The 19,917-nt window shown below is 40.5% G+C and overlaps 1 protein-coding gene across 1 annotated transcript in view; it reads right to left on the bottom strand.

The window, feature by feature from the left end:
- Positions 1–19,645, bottom strand: part of rcc2 (regulator of chromosome condensation 2) — a 40,894-nt gene extending 21,249 nt beyond the window's left edge. The window contains exons 1-6 of the mRNA XM_063033187.1: positions 18,907–19,645; positions 9,256–9,349; positions 7,412–7,555; positions 4,585–4,716; positions 1,515–1,603; positions 411–525 (exon numbers count right to left, since the gene is read on the bottom strand). Of these exons, the coding sequence (XP_062889257.1) occupies positions 411–525; positions 1,515–1,603; positions 4,585–4,716; positions 7,412–7,555; positions 9,256–9,349; positions 18,907–19,068 (736 nt within the window). The 5' untranslated portion in view covers positions 19,069–19,645. The remainder of the gene's footprint in view (positions 1–410; positions 526–1,514; positions 1,604–4,584; positions 4,717–7,411; positions 7,556–9,255; positions 9,350–18,906) is intronic.
- Between the last annotated feature and the right edge of the window lie 272 nt (positions 19,646–19,917).

The following is a 19,917-nucleotide window of genomic DNA, read 5'->3' as shown; positions in this document are numbered from 1 at the left end:
TGGAGCTGGACATGTTGCATCTGTCAATTAAGAAGAATTCAATACAATGCATCATGTAATGATGTGTCAATTTCCATGGGACATTTAACAATGAGGCATCACGGGAAAATAAAAGCATTTACAATCATCCTCATTCTATCAAGACATCTCAAAGCACTTCACAATCAATGATCACTTTTAAATTTGGGAAACCTGTTGGCAAATTCAACAGTTAACTGCACACAGCAAAAACCTAAAGAACAGTTCTGAATGTTCAGTGTGTGGGCATTTCTTTTTTTGGTCATTTGCAGTGGCTTACCATCTTCATTCCAGTTCGTAATTTGAATATGTGGTAAAATGGGAGATTTGGAAGAGAAGTATCAATATTCAAAGGGTTGTTCCCCACCCCTCAGAAGCACACACAGACTTACCAAGCTGTCCATATTCCGGATGGCCAAAAGAATAAAGGTTCCCTTTGCAGTCAGCGATCATACTGAATTCTGCACCACAGGCAATTTTCACAATTGGCTGGCCATTGTACATAATCTGAAGAAAGGAAAATGAGAAGAATAATCAGAACTAGCCGATTAGTCCACTGGAGATTAGATAAGGTCCAGTATTAAAATGGTCACAACACAATTTTAAATTGCACAAAATTTATTGTCCTTTCTGCAGCTATGATAGTCTAAACACACCCTTTTGATCATCTGATTGCTAAGCATGCATATTTTATTTACTGACAAATAAATTACAGTGACACATCTTCAGTCACCCCTTGTGACCATGACTGACTATACTACAGGCTCCTGCAAACCTTATCATGCTCCCACCAAGACCCCATGAACAAGCAAAACTTATAAATATTGTGGGAAAATATGCTTACAGCAAAATTCACTGGAAAATCAAATGATGATTTTATTCTGGAATTTTCCCCCTTCCTTTCAGCCCAAAGTGCTGACTGTTTATTTATTTCCATTGATGCTGCCTGATCTGCTGAGTTCTTCCAGCATTTTGTGTGCATTTCTCTGGATTTCCAGCATCTGCAAAACCTTGTGTCAATGTAGAAATACCATGCTACATGGTTTAGAAGGCGCTTCTTCAAATGCCAAGCCACTACTATGCACCTTTAACCTCAAGTTCTTTACAAAGAATATATTTTAGTGATGCACTACATAAAATCTGCATACAGAGGGAGGGGAGAAGGCAAATGCAGAATACTGAGAAAACTCAAGAGAGACAAGCAAAATGGCTATGAGGTCCTGACTGTGACTATTCATACTCAATACCTTTGCTGAAAACATGAACAGAGACCAGAATGCAATGTCCTCAATCTCCATCATATGCAAACAGCTAAACATTCAATAAACTCGCATGAAAACAGGTTCATTTGCAGAGGGTGCCACTGAATTACATTTCACAGGCTCAGAGTTTGAGGTTGCGAAATGTAATCCATTAGACCACGCAATTATGAGAGATTTAAGAATAAACTGCAATAGGTTAGGTGGATGGGAAGTATCTGTTAGACAACTCTTTACCTGTGCAGGGCAAGGCTCTGCTTCAGTCTGGTTTCCAAGGCCAAGCTGTCCCATTTTGTTCTCACCAAAGGCATAAACTGTTCCATTTTCTAAACAGAAAAATAGGAAAACTTGTAGCTCACTTGTCAATCATAAAACTAGATAGCTCTCCAACACTGCAACAAAGGGGATTACAAGAATTACTGACACTCGCCTGGATTTTCAATATTAAAATTAGTGACTGATGTTACCCAATACCTGCAGCCAAGCTTCTCACTGGCTCAAAACACTGAAGCTGCCACTTGCAGGCAACCAGTCAACCAAGCAAACAGCAGAGTTTTACTCTGCTCAAAGCTTCATTGTGAAGTTGGTACAAGCTTGGTAGTTGATCCATCTCAGTTTAAAATTGGGGAACCGATACTGGGTTTAAAGGATGAGTCAATTCGATAAATCTGCGCGAGTTAGAAAGACGGACTTGCACATTGCCAAGCGATGTGAATGACAAGCAAACAAATTCACCATTTTGATAGTCAGCCATTTGGAATTAATAACAGGGATCACTTGACAAGTTGAACAACTTGCCGCTACACATCAGGACACTAATGAAGAGCAACATTGTTTGCAATAGAACTGTAGGACCACTATCAATCGGACTCAGAAGACAGAGACAGAGAGAAAGAAAACAAAGTTGTTTTTGCAACAGGGAAATTATTTTTTGATTAGTCTCCAGTGCAGTCAGATGGGAATCACTTCCTTTAGTCAACAGAGTCTAATGCGTTTAGTCATCTTGATTTAAGTTTGCTGGATAATAATTTACGCAACAATGACAAATGCCTTGCAGTTAAAAAATGTTCAGAAGTTGCAAATTGTTTGGTAGATTCACAGCTTTCACAATAACTTCATTAGGGTGCTGGTGCTATAATAAACACAGCTGTTCCGCAGGAAATTATCTGCCATTTCTGATTTGAACTGTCTTCACCTCCAGCATGTTATCTGCAGCACCAACAGGACCTGCAAGGCCACAAATCCATCTTCGCACCACTTAACCATGAGCAATACAAAAATTACTCAACATTAGTGAGCAACTGAAAAAACATTTCCATTATTTTCACCCAAGTATGAGAGAAAACACAGCAATCCTACAAACCTTGGCAAATGAAAATAGAGAAGAGCTGGGAGCTCCTGGGCTAACTGGAATAGTTTAAACTGCACTGCTCTACAAGAGCTCTAGTGCGCATGCAACGGTCGTGCATGCAGCCTGGTACAGCCGTTCCGATCTATTCTTACTTTCTTCTTCTTACTTTTTAATTTACGTTATTTTTTTGTATTTTTTTTCTCACGGTAACACATCGAAGCTGCACCCTCTCTAACATGCTGGTAGAGAGTTTTATTCGGGTTTTTTTTTTAAGCACTGGAAGTGATTACATCCCGATAAGTGGGACTGAAGCAAGGTCGCATTGTGTATTCTAGAAACCAGCTAATGCCGGCTGGTTTAGCGAGCAGAGCGGCCGACATCCCTGCTGAAATCCGGAGGAAAATACACACAGGATGCAGAGGGGGATCACAAAGTCAAGGAAAGAGGACCGGGTCAAGACAACAGAGACTTATGGAGAAGAGGAGTTCGGTGGGTAATACCGTTCTGGCTGACCGGAAGTGCACTGAGAGCGGTAAGCGTAAAGGAGTTGGGTGCTTACTGATCTGGTTAACAACAGATGGTGCAATCCGGGGCATACTACGATCGAGGAACGTGTTTGCAGACTGGATATTGAACTTTTTACTGTTGGACTTCAGCCACATTCCACTGTGATACAACACTTGGCGGCACGAGAGGTCGTTCCTGCCTGTGGCCATCGAACGTGCAGCTCCTCCCGTGAAGGATCAGACACCTTGATCCAATAGACTGGTCCTGAACTTATTTTCCATCTGACATAGTTTGCATTTTGTTGTTTGATTGTTGGTGGTTTTTGTATTGCTATATTTACGCTCTATTCTTGGTTGGTGTGGCTGTAATGAAACCAAATTTCCCTCGGGATTAATAAAGTATAACAATCTATCTATCTACAAATTGGGAGCTAAAAGTCACAAGAGAACAAACAAATTCTTGAGGCGCAGTCCATGACTTAATAGGCAAGAGTTGTACATGTTCCTCCTCAGATTGTTAAACCATTTTGGGCTAGGAAGTTGAAGAATAGCATTGTGGCATTCAGAAGACAACCAGACACTTCAAATAATTAGGAAATTAAATCAGTCACTGATTTAACAATCAGCCGAAGTATCCTCCCCATCAATTGCTCTGCTTCACTTCCTCGTCAATGAAATGGACATCGGTGACTATACATAGAATCTATTTACTCCCCTTGAAGATATCAAAACCCACATTTAGATTCAGTCAAAATGGGAGATTAGACAGCAATTCGCCATGCAGAAGACAAGTTCTAGCAAGCAATGAAACTCATCAAGAAACTCATTAGAATTATATTTGGAATAACATTAACAGGATTTTCTCCCACAAACTCAGCCTTTATTAGGTCTCCAGTATGAAAGAGGGAGGGCTGTGGTGTGACGTTTCCCTCTCCCATCTTCCCCAATCAAATTTTAAAGGGGTATTATTATTACAATACAACTGCTACAGCTAATAATCCGTTTAAATTGTCAAAAAGGGAAGATTCTTGAAGGATACAACCAGAAGAGTATCCAGCCCAAATTCCCTTCCTCAGAATATATTGTACATGCATTTTTACTGCATTCAATGCAAAGAACTGCAGGTATCAACAACTGTTTTAAAAAAAAAGTGGTGCCTTAAAGTTACATCTGTTCTTTTTATGTTTATTACAGACAGAAATATAATTATTTATAGCTTACTGCTAAACTACATTTCCATTATTACAGAACTTAATAACCTTAAATTCAGATTAATTTTCAGAATGGTAGTTTTTGGAGAAATGTTAAACACCAATTTGAGGTAGACTATGTTACAGAAGTTTTCAAAGCCAATTACCTCAGTTCTGTCCAGACAGAAAAATAGAGTATCTGTTCAGTATAAAAAATTACGAAGACAACATTAGGGTTTTCCGTACAATCCAAACGCTACCTGTTAAACAGAGACTGTGATTACGTCCACAGGCTCCTGCAACAATTGTCTGATCTTTGAGAGCATCAATCAGTCTGGGGACCTCTCCTCGCTTTGTGTCTCCATGTCCAAGCTGCCCTTTCTCACCTCGACCTAAGCAGTGAGAAAACAAACAAGAGAAAAAGAAAATCTGTAAATAAAATATTCTTCAACATGAAATGAATGCTCTACTGGAGCCAATATTACCAAGACCTGTAGGTGCCTTCCTTGTTCTGATGCATGGAATAGTTTGTCTTAAAGTGTTTACCTTTTATCAAAAGAGCAGTTTACATTAAAGTTATTCAAGTTGATCATTTAAGTGAACAGTACTGATAAGGCAATACCAAAACCCACAGCTTAATTACAAGTACAATGGTTGTATGGAAGTTGGCAAAACTGTTCCGGTTCATCATAAATGCAACAATGGTTTTCATAGAAGCAAAGTGATGAAAAAACTGTAAGCTACAATTGTAACCAATGAAGAATTCAAAATATTTCTTGTAAGAATAGTTACAATGTGGAACTCACTACTTCAGGGCACAAATAGCATTGACAAAGATGTGGGAGATAGGAATAGAATGTTAAAACAGATGAGACTAGATGAAAAGACACAGAGAGACATTTTGCACTTTTGGTTTTTATACCCATGTGAAATTTACAGCACAATCATGCAAAAACAGGAAATGTACCAGAAACTGGAGTCACTGATTATATCCTTCTCAAGCAATTGAAAGAGACTGCAAACTGGCATCATACTTGACCTATCATGGCAAAGCCACCTTCAGGACCACCAACTTCCACCTCACCAGATTCCAACCTTGCTTCAGTTCAACTGCCAGTAATGTATTCATGCAGATCTTTGTTAGCACCGTGAGCATTTCTGGCCAGCCTGCTTCATTTCAAAGCAGCCAAAGTTCTGGCCGACTACACGACAAAAGGCAGGAGTAACTCAGCAGGTCAGGCAGCACCTATGGAGGCAGAAGGAAGGCAGCTAATGCCAAAGAGGGAAAGGGAGAAGGGCAAGACAGAAAAGTGATGGTTGGAACCAGGTGAAGAGTGCTATGTATGATGGGCAGATGGAGGCAGATAAGGAGAAGGGGAGGATGAACACAGGCACATCTGGAAGACTAAACCTTTCCCTCTCTACATCTTTCTGCAATTGCCCGGATCATACATCCCTCAACCACTCCACTCCATCCCATCCCAGGCACTTGCCCCTGCAAGAGTAGGAACTGCAATGTCTGTCCATACGCCTCCACCCTCAACATCATCCAGCAACCTAGAGCCCTTCTGGGTGAGGCAGAGATTCACATACATGTCCCTCAAAATTAATTTATCTATTGTATTTGGTGCTCACAATGTAACCTTACCTACATCAATCAAGACCAGCTGTATTTCAGGTGACCACCTTGTCAACAAGCACCTGCATTCTAGGCACCAAATTCTGAAATTGCTCCCAAAACCACATAGCCTCCCTTAAAAATCACTCACAAAATGGTGGAGGAACTCAGCAGACTCGGCAGCATCTATGGAAAAGAGTAAAGGGTCTCGGCCCGAAACATTAACTGTTTACTCTTTTCCAAGGTGCTGCCTGATCTGCTGAGTTCCTCCAGCATTGTGTGTGTGTTGCTTTGGATTGCCAGCATCTGTAGATTTTCTTATGTTCTTAAAACTCAACCCATTTGGTCATCTATATTTATGTTACTATACATAGATTGGAGCACTGTTTTACTTGAAAATGTCTGGCGATCATCGAAGACACCAAATAAATAGATGAAAGCAGTTATTTTGATGAAGCAGGGCCTTAAGGTGTTTTGTGGCAGATCTGATGATGAATAGCAAAACCAATTGTGTGCCAGTTCCAATCACGTGGCATAAACAAGAGGCCAATCTGTATTCACGACCTTAAGAATGTACAGCACAATTATAAAATATTTTGCAACAGCTGGACTGATAGGAGTGGATTTTAAGAATATGAGTGTATAACAGGTAAAACTCAATTGCAGGAAAAGAAAAACTATGCACTTTAGTAAAAACAATAAGGAAAGCAAAAACAAATTAAATGGGGTACAAGAACAGACACAAGGTAGATGGCATTTGTGCACAAAACTTCGAAGCTGGCAGGAGGTTAGTAAATTAATAAGGAACACACAGTCGAGCATTTCACAATCATACAACAAAGGAAAAGCAGCAAATCTTCGCAACCCATTAATTGATCTCAGTTGGAATACTATACAACTCTGTATAGCATATTTTAAAGAGAAAATTTGATGAAGTTACAGAAGTTTACTAAAACATTTCCTAGAATTGAAGGACCATATTTTCTTGACAGGCCATAGAATGCAAATGTTTTGGAGTGGAGAAGGTTATGAAGTAATCTAACAGAAGCATTTGAAAACTATCAAGAGTTTAGACCAACAGCATTTCAACAGCTTAAAAGATCAATAATCAGGTAATAGATTTAAAGTAATTGGCAAGAAAGTTTTTGTTAGAAAATGCCACCAGTGTATACGGTTGAGAATGAACCATAATACTCAAATTCCATAAAACTGGACTTCACAACCAGGTCGAAGTAAAAGCAATTCAGAGGAAAATACACAAGGAATAAACTGTCGTTTTCTTTCTACTCTACTGCACTGCAATATTGAAAATTATATATGTATAAAAAGAGAAGCTGGAGGCTTAGAACCAAACCTATGTACAAAATTGATAAGCAAAGTTCTGCTGGTAACTGACTTTTAACCAAATTAAGCATTAAAAACTTCGCACATAGCTGTCAAACTGTTGCTCAAGTTTCAGCACCACTTACCCCAGCTCCAGATCTTTCCCTCCGTAGTAATGATGAGATTGTGAGCAGCACAGGATCCTGATGACACTGTCCGCACACGTATTCCCGACAGGCAGCCATACCGATTTGGACCCCACAAATTCTGCCCCAAGTTGCGGTACGCAGCTGAAGGAATTAAGATCGATCAAGTCATTGCAAGAAAAAGGATAACAAAATGACATTACACACTGCCTAGTTGGCATTCCATCACATTTTATCACAACACAAAATTACCAGCACCATTTTCAATAATCAAGATGTCTGTAAACATACCCATGCTCATACCATCAAAACTGTTATTGTTATTGATTTGTTCAGTAAATAATATTAGTGTTAGCTGCAGGCAAAATCAATACAGCTGAACCCATTACTAAATATCAAATATGAGGGTACTCAAATTTATTCCCTCAGTAGCACATTAAGATATACACAGGTGAAATACAAAATACACAGTGCAAGTGATCCACTAATCTCCTTCGTGGTATAACCAATTTTTTGGAGGCAATTATGGGACTAACAGCAAGTTAGACCCTGGACTCTCGGGAGTAACTAGGGAGAGAGTAGAACCATTCAAGGACAAAGAAGGGAATTTATGTTTAAAGCTAGAAGTAGGTGAGATACTATACAAATACTTCGCGTCAGTATTCATCAAGAAAGACATGAGTATAGTGATATCAGGGGTATGCTCATATTCGAGGGCATATTAATATCATGGGGCTGATGGATTCTATCGTATAGTACTGAGAGAGGAAAAAGAGGATATTTCTGGAGCATCAGATCTTTGTATCCTCTGTAGGCACAAGAAAGTTCCAGGGGACTGGGAAGTTCCAGTGTTGTTCCTTTGCTTAAGGACATTAGAGACAAAACCAGGAAATTATAGGCATTTGGAAATGTGGGCAGAGAAATGGAAGATAGACTTGTGTGAGGTGTTGCACTTTGCGAATTCCAAGTTAACGGGCAAGTATACATTAAATGGAAGGTCCCTTAGGAGCATGGATGAAAAGATATCTTGGGGTACAACTCCATAGCTCCCTGAAAGTAGCAACACAAGTAGACGGGTGGTAAAGGGGTGTACTCACATCCATTGGTTAGGATGTCGTGCACAAAAGTCAGGAGGTCATGATACAGATGTATAAAACTTTGTTTAGGCCTTATTTGGAATATTGTGTAGTTCTGATCACTGCATTACAGAAAGGATGTGGAAAAGAGCACAGAAGGATGTTGCCTGGTTTAGGGAGCATTGGCTATAACTAGTTAGGACAAATGGATTGTTTCGACAGCATGGATGGCTGAGGGACATTCTGATCAAAGTATATTATGAGAGTAAGGGTGGGGACAGGAGGGGTTGAGAGTTTAAAGGAAATGTGTATAGCAAGTAATACAGAGAGAGGCAAGTACCAATGCTCTGCCAGGGATGCTGTGGGAACAAATACAGTAGCAAGGTTTAAGAAGCTGTTAGACAGCCATATCAACAGATAGGGAATTGAGCTATATACATACCATGTTGACCAGAATGCCAGTTTAAACTGGTATTAAGGTCAGCAAAGACATCAAGGGCTAAAGGACATGTTCTTGTGCTGTACTGTTCTATGTTGTAAACCTTGATTTTAAAGATGATGTGCTTTCAAAAAGAAATGTGCTTTCTAGTGACATGTACTGTAGCAATAACTTAAATGACCAAGACCATGATCGTGCAGCAAGGTCATTTGCACAGAAGCCTCTGCGGTGGAAACATTGAATAGAAAACCTCCCAAAAATGTTTTGTCATGCAGAGTTGCAATTTCAGTTAATAACAAGGCTACGACCCAGGAAGTAGTACAGCCTACCTTGTTGCTTGGGAACTTCTTTACGGCCAATCAAATCCCAGTTTGTGGCTCCACAGATAAGAAGCTGACCTTTATGCTTGGATCCTTCTAGTTTCTATGAATATGCATTGAAAACAAAAGAGGAACATTCAGTTTACAACACTGCAAAAACCAGTCACTGCGATAAATTGCAGGCCACGCTATATCCTTTTAAGTGTTCACGATCAGATAATGTTGCATTTCAATGATTAAAATTACATATGGAAGCCTAGAATGCACATGTGTATTTAACAATTCTACAAGGACACTTTTAGCAATGGCTCACCTGGTAACTCCTACAGAAGCTAAATATATACTCAAGCAAAGTTGCATTTATACAGCACATGACCTAAACAGAACATTATTTACATCGCCTTAAACATGACCTCGAGATGTGTCATTGGAGTCACCAAAAAAATAAAATCTGACATTGAGCCACATAAGGAAGTCATGTGGCAAGTGATCAATCCCTCAGTCAAGTACAGTTGGAGGAAAGCAGCTTGGGAGGAGATTCTAAACATTCAGGCCTTGCCAGCTAAACAGCTGTGGTCACACCACTGCGTACTGAGAAGACTTGAACGCAGGGCTGGAAGAATTTACAAAGAGGGGGAAAAAGAAAGCAAAAAGCCATTAAGACGCTGTGAAGTAACAAAAGCAGATTACACAGAACCAGAAGCCAATGAGCACAGGGAAAGCAGGCAAAGATCTGGGACAAGTTGGAGGACGTGAAGAGCAGAGTTCAACAACCTCAAGTTTATCGGTAGAATGATGGTCAGCTGGAAAAGATTAGGACTGGAGGTTAGATTAGGATTTCAGCAAGAGATAAACGTAATTGTTTGCTGTGATGCTACAGCATTCTGTCCTAAAACTTTTCAAAAGGTCACCTATAACTTTAAAGCTGCAACCAGTCAGATTTTACCTGAGGAAGATACAGGGGGTAAATATATACTAGTCAGTAGCTAGGAAATGAGGCTTATGGGAAGGACTGAGGGCAACATCCTCAGTCGTCGTGTTTCGTCGGAAGAAAACTCCGTCAGGCATTGCAGAACCATTAGAAGCAGCAAGAAGGAAAGGCTGGATGCCATCTACAAGCAGGGAGAATTCTGGAGGAGCAGAAGCCTTCAGATCCAAAGCTGCAGTAACATGCAGTTCCCTGGCTATATCTGAACAAACATGGAACCAAGCAAAGGCTTCTCCCAGGCAGTTCAAAATCAATACAAAGCCGCTGGAGGAGGATTGTGTGTAAAGCTGTTGCCAGTTCGAATCAAGAGACATTGCTAAGAGCCACCTGAGTACGGTGGCAGTTGTGAAAACTCAATTGAGGGAGCTTCTGAAAAGGCTACAAGATACGATATATCGCTTGAGGGCAAAGGGTTGTGGTTTTGAGGCAAGCTGCCAGCAGAACTGAAGAGGAGAAAAAATATTGAGGAGAGAGAACCAATTCAGCCCATGAGGGACTGAGGAAGGGAAGACCAGTGTGGCAGTAGGGGGTAAATAACCTGCCAGCATAGAGTTACGGTAGGTTTCAAGGGAATGAGCAGAAAAAAAAACAAAAATTAGAGAAAGATACAAATTCACAGGACAGTTTGGTCTGTCACGATAAGAAAAGTGAGTGAGTAACAGAAGCAGCCAACTGTTTGACAGATCATTCATGATCAAGACTAAGCTCCTCTCACACCTATCAGAAGGGTGGTGGAATCAGGCTTTAATACTTGGTTTTTCCCAGGATGGCCCTGATAAAATCCAGCTGTATTTTACTACTGCCCTCGTTCCAACATCCACTACATTGGCAGACAGTTTGTCTGACATCCAAGAGTAGATGAGTAGAAATTTCCTCCAATTAATAACCATTTCAGTGCCTTTCCTAAAACCATCAACTCTGTCACCTTTCTGACTGAACTGCTGAATTAAACCAGAAGGGAAATCCATGCCATAGCCAAATCCAAATTGCACCTCCGTTTTCTACTTCCAAACGCTGACCCCTCAATTCATCTGCTGTCAAGTTATCTTCAGCCATCATTTCTGTTTGATAATTCTTCTACCCCTGCAAATCTATTGCACGTATTCTAAGCTGTACAAAATTCTGCTCCCCATTACCCTTCTGCTTTCTAAACCAGAATGGCTCAGAATTAAGGAAAATTTCCAATAAAATCTCTTCACTTTCAGATCACTCCATGGTCTCATCATCAGCAACATCTCCATAAATCTCCTCTAGTTTCAATCCTGAGACACACAGGCCACTTGAGTTTTGGGTTCACATATCAGAATCTCGTCACGCCACCACTGGCGGACATGGCTTCATTTGTCAAAGCTCTAAAATCTAGTATTGCCTCCAAAAAAACATTTTGCCTATTCACCCTCCTTATATGCAGTCATTAAAGTCCATTCGTTGATCACATTACCTGTGGATGATTTATCCAGATGTTTCTTTTGTAGTTTGCTGTTCGTTTTTTCTCTGATACGTCACATTAAAGGTGCAAATGAAAGTTATTGTTTTGCTTAAAAGGGGGCCTGAATATTGCCCAATCAGCCGCATGACACACAGCATTTAAAAACTATACGCCTGGGACATAAGGAGTGAAAATGCAGCCCAAAATAGGGAGCTGCTCAAGCAGCAAAGCATTTTACAGGGGGTAGGGGGCCAAAGTTGAATTCAGGCACATGATGGGGCAGATGAACAACTGCAAGAGGTCTACAAGGTCAGAAAATTGGCATCTGAATACTAAAGTTGCAAGTGAAGACAGTTCAAAAGGATTAAGAGAGAATATTTAAAAACGTAAACATGAGAATTCTGCAGATGCTGGAAATTCAAGCAACACACAAAGTTGCTGGTGAATGCAGCAGGCCAGGCAGCATCTCTAGGAAGAGGTACAGTCGACGTTTCGGGCCGAGACCCTTCGTCAGGACTAACCGCGTTATTGAATATAGAATTGCAAAGAAAGAACAGAAGAGAAACAGCCTATTAAACATGCCGGTATTTATATATACTGGGAATCTTTACTCTCAAAGCACTGCTGTACATCAAATAGAAAACAACTTTATTCTGGAGATTGAGACAAGAGCCATCAAAGACACATTCTGAAATAGGGACTTGTTTTCTCTGCAGGATGCTAACTAATCAGACAAGGTATTTTTCAATATTTATTTTTATTTCATGAGTGTATAATGTGTGCATGCATATAAGGATATTTTATTTCATAGGAACAGGTCAGAAATTTAAATAAGATACTATTCACTTGCTGCTATTTGAGACCATCCTAAATGAATATGCAAAAACTATTGTGGCATGGCTGATATACTGACAAAATTTGGAGATTAAAATATATCAAACTGAAATTGATTACATTAGAATGCTTAAAAATGATTGCCATGAAAACCTTCCCAAGTCTACTGCTTACAATTTCATTTGCATGCCAAGATCCATAAGATTTCTTTTTTAAATACCTTCCATAAGATAAATATTTTAACTTTCTTGTTGAAGTCATCAGTTCACTTCTGTAGTTTTACTTCCAACAACTGTAGAATGATGACTGATTAATCTCATTTGCATTAGATAAACTAAACAGGCAAGTCATAAATGCATTCACAGTGGTGTAGATGACCTTGAAGTGGACATACTGAAAAGGGGATCTTTATTTTGCATAAGTCTTTTTAATGTTCACATCACCAGCTTTTACATTCCATGACCCACACCACTGACCACACTACTGAGGACACTGCAACTATTCATCCAAATAGGGGTCTTTGATAGGCCTCTGCATCTCCTTTTGGTTTCTAAATTGTATTATCAGTTTTTTTTAAAAACCTGGGCCAGAAAAACACTCCCTAATCTAACTGGTTCTTTTATAAAACATAGAAAGGGAACTTATTGCCAAGTTTCAACTACTTTAAAAAAAAACAAGGACTGAAGCAATGTTCAATATGGTAGAATTACATCCTTTAAGACCAATACTTGGGTATAATGAAAATATCATTTACATTTAAAAAGATCTGTTAGTCATTGCTTACCAAAGACAGCATACTGTACAACCATGAACATGCGTTTTGGAAGCATGACAAGTGTGCAATATTTGTAAATACATTTTTTCCATGTATAAAAGCTTACTAGTTATGTTAATTGACTGATATCTTTGAGAGAAACAAATTCAAATCCCTCCACAGTAAGTGGGGGATTTAAAATAAGTCAAATAAATGTGAAATTAAAATCTGCAATATTGCATTAAGCAAAATAGTAGTAAAAATCTGCTTTGAGGATAGAAAATCTGCTGTTCTTACCAGTGACAACATATCCACACTAATATAATTACTGTTCAACTCCTCTCTGAAATGGCACACAAACCATTCAGATCAAGATTAAATTGGAATGGGCAATTAGTGGCATTATTAGTTAAATTCAGGGTCAGTACACACAGAGAAGTTATGGCATTTCTTGAAAGCAAACAGTGAATGAAGCACAGTACAGTATCACTGGTCATTTAGTAGCCCTAAGAGCCAAACTGTGGAGGCAGAGTGATAGTGCCTTTTCTGACCTAAAGGCAGTATTTGACCAATGTGGCAAATTTAAATCAGTCAATGGGCAAAGGGAAAAAAAACACTCCAGTCACTGGAATCACATCTTATGACAGCTGTTGTGTAGGTGGTCAACCATCCCAGGCTCAGAACATCACTTCAGGAACTCATCAGGAAACTGCCCTAGGCCCAGCTGGAGTCCTTGAAACAAGGGATCACAGTCTCACATTACAGGTCAAAAGATATAGGGCTCAAATGAGGAGTGACTCTGAATCAATTGCAAAGAGATGGCTTTAGTGGCCAAGTCGCTGAACACCAAGGAGAGAGAAAAAATTGCACCAACAGATAGTTCTAAAGGAGGAATACTCATTCCTTCTCCCATGTTTCTATGTGATGGAATACCCTACACTTGTCCAGCTGCATCAACACTTAAGAAGCTTAACATAATGCAGAACAAGGCAGCAAAATTGATTGGCATTCCATCCATGACCCTAAACATTCATCCTTTCCACCAGCTTCTGCAATGTGTACTATTTATGTAATTAATTATTCACCCAGTTTCCAACAGCACCTCCCAAACCACCACTACCAGCAGCAGCAAATATATTCCAGTTATTCTCCAAAGCAGCCTGACTTAGGAACAATGCTAGTGCTTTTCACTTCTGGGTCCAATTTCTGTAGGGCTGCAACAGTTCAACTAAAGGTGGTGATGTGCTACGGTTAAGGCCAGCCAATTAAATTAATGGCTGGTCAGATGATGAAAAATAAATGTTAAAGCAGTCAAGATAGTGGCTCAATACAGTTTCCTAGGAAAAAATGCTTCCCCCCCCCCCCATAATCTGCTATCCAATGTTTTAGCATCTCCTCACCAAGTGACATTTGCTATTCCCCCTTTCAACTCACCAGCACTCTAAAACTTTTACTTGCACCAATTAAACTTTAATTTATTATAAAGCAGCAGCATAACATCTTTTTTAAGAGGTACAAATAGTTTGTATTTCAGGATGTATATTCTATACATTTCTCTGACATTAAATGTACCTTTGAAAAATCCAATTGGTATTTCTAAGAACTACAGAAAATCTAAATTCCTGAGCCTACAGTTTCACTGTACACTCATCCCCAATAATGTGCATTATTTGATGTTACACAAAGTGCAGTTGCCACAAGTTGACTCCAGTCTCATGGTGTACGAGGTGCACAAGCCCTTGAACAGCCATAGTTCCTTAACGCACTGAAAACTGGATACAGGGAAACTAGGCTATTTCTGTCAATGAAACTTATTCCATTACCTCTGGGATGACACAAAACTACCTTGTTATGTCCCGTAAACAAAGACCAAACCCCTCACCCTTCACAGGATATTTATCACAGTATCAGAAGACCGCTAAATATCATTCTTGCCTGCACCATTGGATCCCAAACAGAAAATATAAAATTACCTCTAGAATTAAAAAAGTTCACAAGAATAAAAAAAGACACATGCACATAGATATTGCTCAAGCTAGTTCTTCAGCCTTGAAGCGCTAGGGACCCTTGATTGATCCTGACCTCAGGTACCTGCAGTTTGCACCTATCTCTTCATGGGCCCAGTGGGTGAATAGCTTTCTCATGTACACTAACCAATAGGTTTCCGTAGCTAGACAGCTGCAATTCCCAGATCAAACCAAGGGCTTAAAAATAATCTGTGCAAGTCACTAGCAGGTAAGTAGACTGCTGACGCTTCAGGCCCCCCCAAGGAAAACGTTCTCCAATTTGCCTCACAACCAACATGAGTCAACTTCAAAGCTGCACAAATTTCTCCCCAACTTCACACAAAGACTCCAACACCGCTATAAGCCAAAAATTAACTCCCACCCGGTTCAAACCAGTTTAATTGCACAGCACAAAAACTCAAGGAACTTCTCAAAAGTACTGAGATTACAATAATTGCTACAACCTCCAAAATGCAACACAAATGGCAGGTTTATAACAAAAATTGAAAACTTTGTAACAGTATAAATTTAGTAAGAGACAACTATACTAAAATTTTTGACAGCAGAGTTATCAGCAACTTAAATAGAATCACACTGAGGGTCACTGCTACAAAAATCCATTCATATTTTCTACTTCAGAAGAACGGGGCATTTTGTTACATAGGGCCATATTTACAATACCGATTCTCAAACCAAAATGATAAACCCTACCTTACAAGATACCAAAAATCACACTGCAGTTGTTTATTGGGCCCTCCTAAAGCCAATAAAGGTTTTAGTGTAAATTCATAATGTAGAGGTTTCAGCCAAGTATGCTTTCTCATTAGCCTATGACAATGACAGCCATTTTGTCCATGGGCTTCACGCCAGTCAACCTCATCAGTTCTCTCTTTTGTGCTTGAACTCTGTTATTCTTCCCCTCATGTACACCAATCATTCATTTTTGCCTCTTATCTATACAAAGGATAATTTATATTAGCCAATTAAGAGTAAATGCTGTAATTATACCTGCCTCTACCACTTCTTTAGCTCATTCCTTAAATGCATCATCCTCTGTTCTAAACAGTTGCCCCTCTTGTACTTTCTGAACCTTATTAAACACCCCAACCCTGGGAAAATAAAAGATAGTAGCTATGCATCTTGATCATGCCCTCTCAATGTTATAAACCACAGCCTGCTTCACAGGCCTAGTTGCTGCACCATTGTCATTGTTAACCACCTTGCATGGGATTCAGAGCTCCTCTGTGCCATGGGTAAGACAGGGTCACTCAATGTACCAGTGCATGGTAATTCTAGACTTTTGGCCACCAGAGAAAATGCACTGTTAGGGAGGTGACAGGAAAGGGAAACTAAGATGCAAGATCAGCTGTAATGTTATTTAACGGGAGGAAAAGCTCAGCTTAAGTGGCGAGTGGAATAAGTTTGCACTTACCAGCCAGTGTTTGACACTCTGCAGCTTCACAAAAAGTTAAAAAAGTAGAGAAGTACCCAATTTCTTTCACGCACAACACTTTATTTAGATACAGAAAAATAAAAATATTTTGAGCAACTTTCCCTTTAGACACTTGTGCCATGACCTGAGAGTGATCTGAATAGCTGGTAAGGCTATAATGGCTTTCCATTATAGTTTTACCAGAAGCATGAAGAGCTGCTTTATAAGGCTTCCCAGAAAATAGATCCAGAGTTTTCAGAAGTAAAGACTCATAATTTAGGTAGCCAGGACAAACAAAAACAATTAAATTTCTCTCCCCCCCCGCAACCCCACACAAATCCGGGGGGAAAGGACCTGTATGCTACTACAAGATCGACTGTTTCTGACCACATTTCAAGTCTATGATTCTCAAAATAAAATTTCGAACGCGCAGATTGGAATGCAAGTTTCGTAACGGGAAAAAAAAAACAAAATATTGCCCGTTTTTCAGCTGTGGCCGCAGATCATCGGCCTAAAATGTTGCGTGGTTTACTTGATAGATGCTGTCGGAACTGCAGCGCATTTCCAATTATCTGCCTTGTTTTCTTTTCCATGTGCGTTTCCAAACTTCCCTTCCTTCCCCTCCGGCCTCTTGCTGCCAACAGACATTGTCCCACGCTCCAATTGCTCCTACAACCTACACTTAAAACCAGTAATACAGAAATCCGCATTCGAGTACGCCCACTCGATTACACGCTCCAGGACGGCCGTACTTCCACACTGTCACCCCGCTCTTCTTTCCCAGCTGACACCAAAACGTTTGAACACTCATCGAACAAATATAAGCGTTCGGGTTCAGTACTTGCGCTGGCGTTTCAGTTTCTCCCGACACAGCACCCAAAATTCTCACAGGAATCGAGCGCTTTGTGTGTCAGATGCACATGAAACGATCACCCTGTGCAATGTGACTAAATACACATTTTTTTTAAAGCAGTTCTGACTCAAAGATGCCAGCGGAAAATACGACCCGCATCTTCTCACGCTATATAAATACCAGGACAGTGTCTGAGTACCGCCGCTCGCCCTTTTAGCGCTCCTAGTCCTAATGACTTGCGGCACGGCAAGGATCCACCTCCGGCCGCGGCACAAGGCAGCCCGGGACTCCCGGTGATTGACAGGCCAGCGTCGCGCCTGCGCACATCCCTCCCGTCTCCCGGACCGGGGAAATGGCGGGAAATTAGAGCCACAGAAACGGACAAAATAAACATTTTATATACGAGAAAAGTTAATAGTAACCATCTCTAACGGCTTCGGGCGAAATGCAACAAAAGGTAAAAGCACAGAAAAAGAAACAAGCCGTAAAGACGGAGTTTAAAGAAAAACTCCGGACTATTTTAAGGAAAGGTGAAAGTTTCAATAAAAATAATAAAATTGGAACGGATTCGTGTGAATAAAAGCGGCAGGGGTTTATTTAAACTGCGAGGGAAGGTGCGGCGGTAGGGGTTGCGACTCCTGGCCGGTGCGCGGCCTAGTCAGCCGAGAAGCCCAAGCCTCGGGCCGGCCGACATCCGGAACCTTGTTCGGCCCATGGATGAGTTTTGCAGCCCCCGGAGGCGGCTGAGAGAGCAGCGGGTGACAACTCGGAGTGCCCCGTTGTCTGTCTCTCACCGTACACCCCTCGGTCCTGGGCGTCTCTTTGTTTGGAAGCGAGTGGGGCCGAGCGGCGGAGCGCAAAACAACCGGCCGCAACCGAACAAAAACAATAAATGATCCAAATTAAATAAAACTAAAAACGATCTGCTTCCCTCCCGATCCTCGGCAAGCGAGTTGGAGAGGGAGGGAGAGAGCGAACGGCGGACGGCTCGAAGCCTTCCATTAAACACCTTCCCCCGAACTCCCATCCCGGGCTCGGGCCTGACGTCAAAACTTCCAACAAAATCTCCAAAATTCAAACAAATATTCCCGGAAATAATAAACACACTTCGCACAGGAGTCGCTTTTGTTACTCGCTGCGGAAATAATAATAAAAAAAGTTGCTTTCTTCTCCCTCTTCCCTACTTTAAACTTCTATACTTTAAATTTAAAATAAAACTCTTCCCCTCCACCCAATAAAACAACTTTGAGGGGAGTTTTGATGGGGTTAGTGACAAAACGGGAATGGCGAGAATTTTATTTTTAAACTATAGTGACTTCTCCCAGCCCCAAGCGAGCGGCCCGCCGAGCCCCGAGCTTGCTTACTATTTTCTCCTTGGTCTCCTCGGGCTCGTTGACGGTCTGCAGGGCCGGCTTGCCCATCTTCTTGCCCGAGTTCTCCAATTCCAGCTCCTCTTCATCGCTGAAGTCCCTTTCCCTCTTCCTTCCACCTTTTATTTTCTTCTTCTCCACCTTCTTGCGAGGCATCTTTTCTCAAGCAGCAACAACAAACAAAAAAAAAATTCGTTTCCCCCTTTGAGCAAAAAAAAATCCTTCTAGTTTTCCTTTAAAAGCAAATTTAACTCTTTCTCCAGGTGATCAAATATCCACCAACTTGATTGAAAGTCGTAAAATATATGTATATTTTTTGTTTTCTTTTTTTCTTTCTGCCGGGTTTTAAATCCAAAGATTTGTCTCCTTTTCTCCCTCAGACTCTGCCTTTTTATTGATCTGAACAATAGATCTCTATGTCTGAAAAAAACCACGTGGACCCGCCTCACATCTGTCTGCCTCTTTTATATATATTTTTTCTAAATAATTAAAGCATCAAACTTCCGCCTTTTCTTCCTCTCTCCAAACGCTGCACGAAAGTGCCTTGCTTTTTTTCTTTGCCCCGTTCGCAGATCAACTTTAAGTACCTGGATTCGTTTAATTGGGAAGGAATGATGCTGTTGTTGCAAATGTGTTATGGGGGAGGGAGACTGGGTTATTTTCTGCAGGTTTTTTTTATATTCAGCCCACCCGCCGTTAGGTTAAAATGTAAATCTGCCCCTGAGTCTGTGACATGATGTGACAGCCCTCTATTCACAATCAGTCATGGACACACAACTCAGGAAGGAAAACTAGCTTTTACAAAAGAAATCTCCTAAGCTCCTCAGACATTGACATCTGCTGGTTGGGAGGGACTCTTTTAAACTCCGTATTTATGATAGTTAAAAGAGTGAAAAGTTACTTTTATTTCAATGGTAAGGTCAGAATTTTGCAGTTCTAATAAGATTATGGCCCTGAAATTGAACTCAGTATTTCTACTTGCAAATGATTCTAGAGTATTTACAG

Source organism: Mobula hypostoma, chromosome 25, assembly GCF_963921235.1.
Source record: "Mobula hypostoma chromosome 25, sMobHyp1.1, whole genome shotgun sequence".
NCBI classification, from domain to species: Eukaryota; Metazoa; Chordata; class Chondrichthyes; order Myliobatiformes; family Myliobatidae; genus Mobula; species Mobula hypostoma.
Note: the sequence above shows the minus strand (reverse complement) of the source record. Positions and strands in the feature narration are given on the sequence as shown.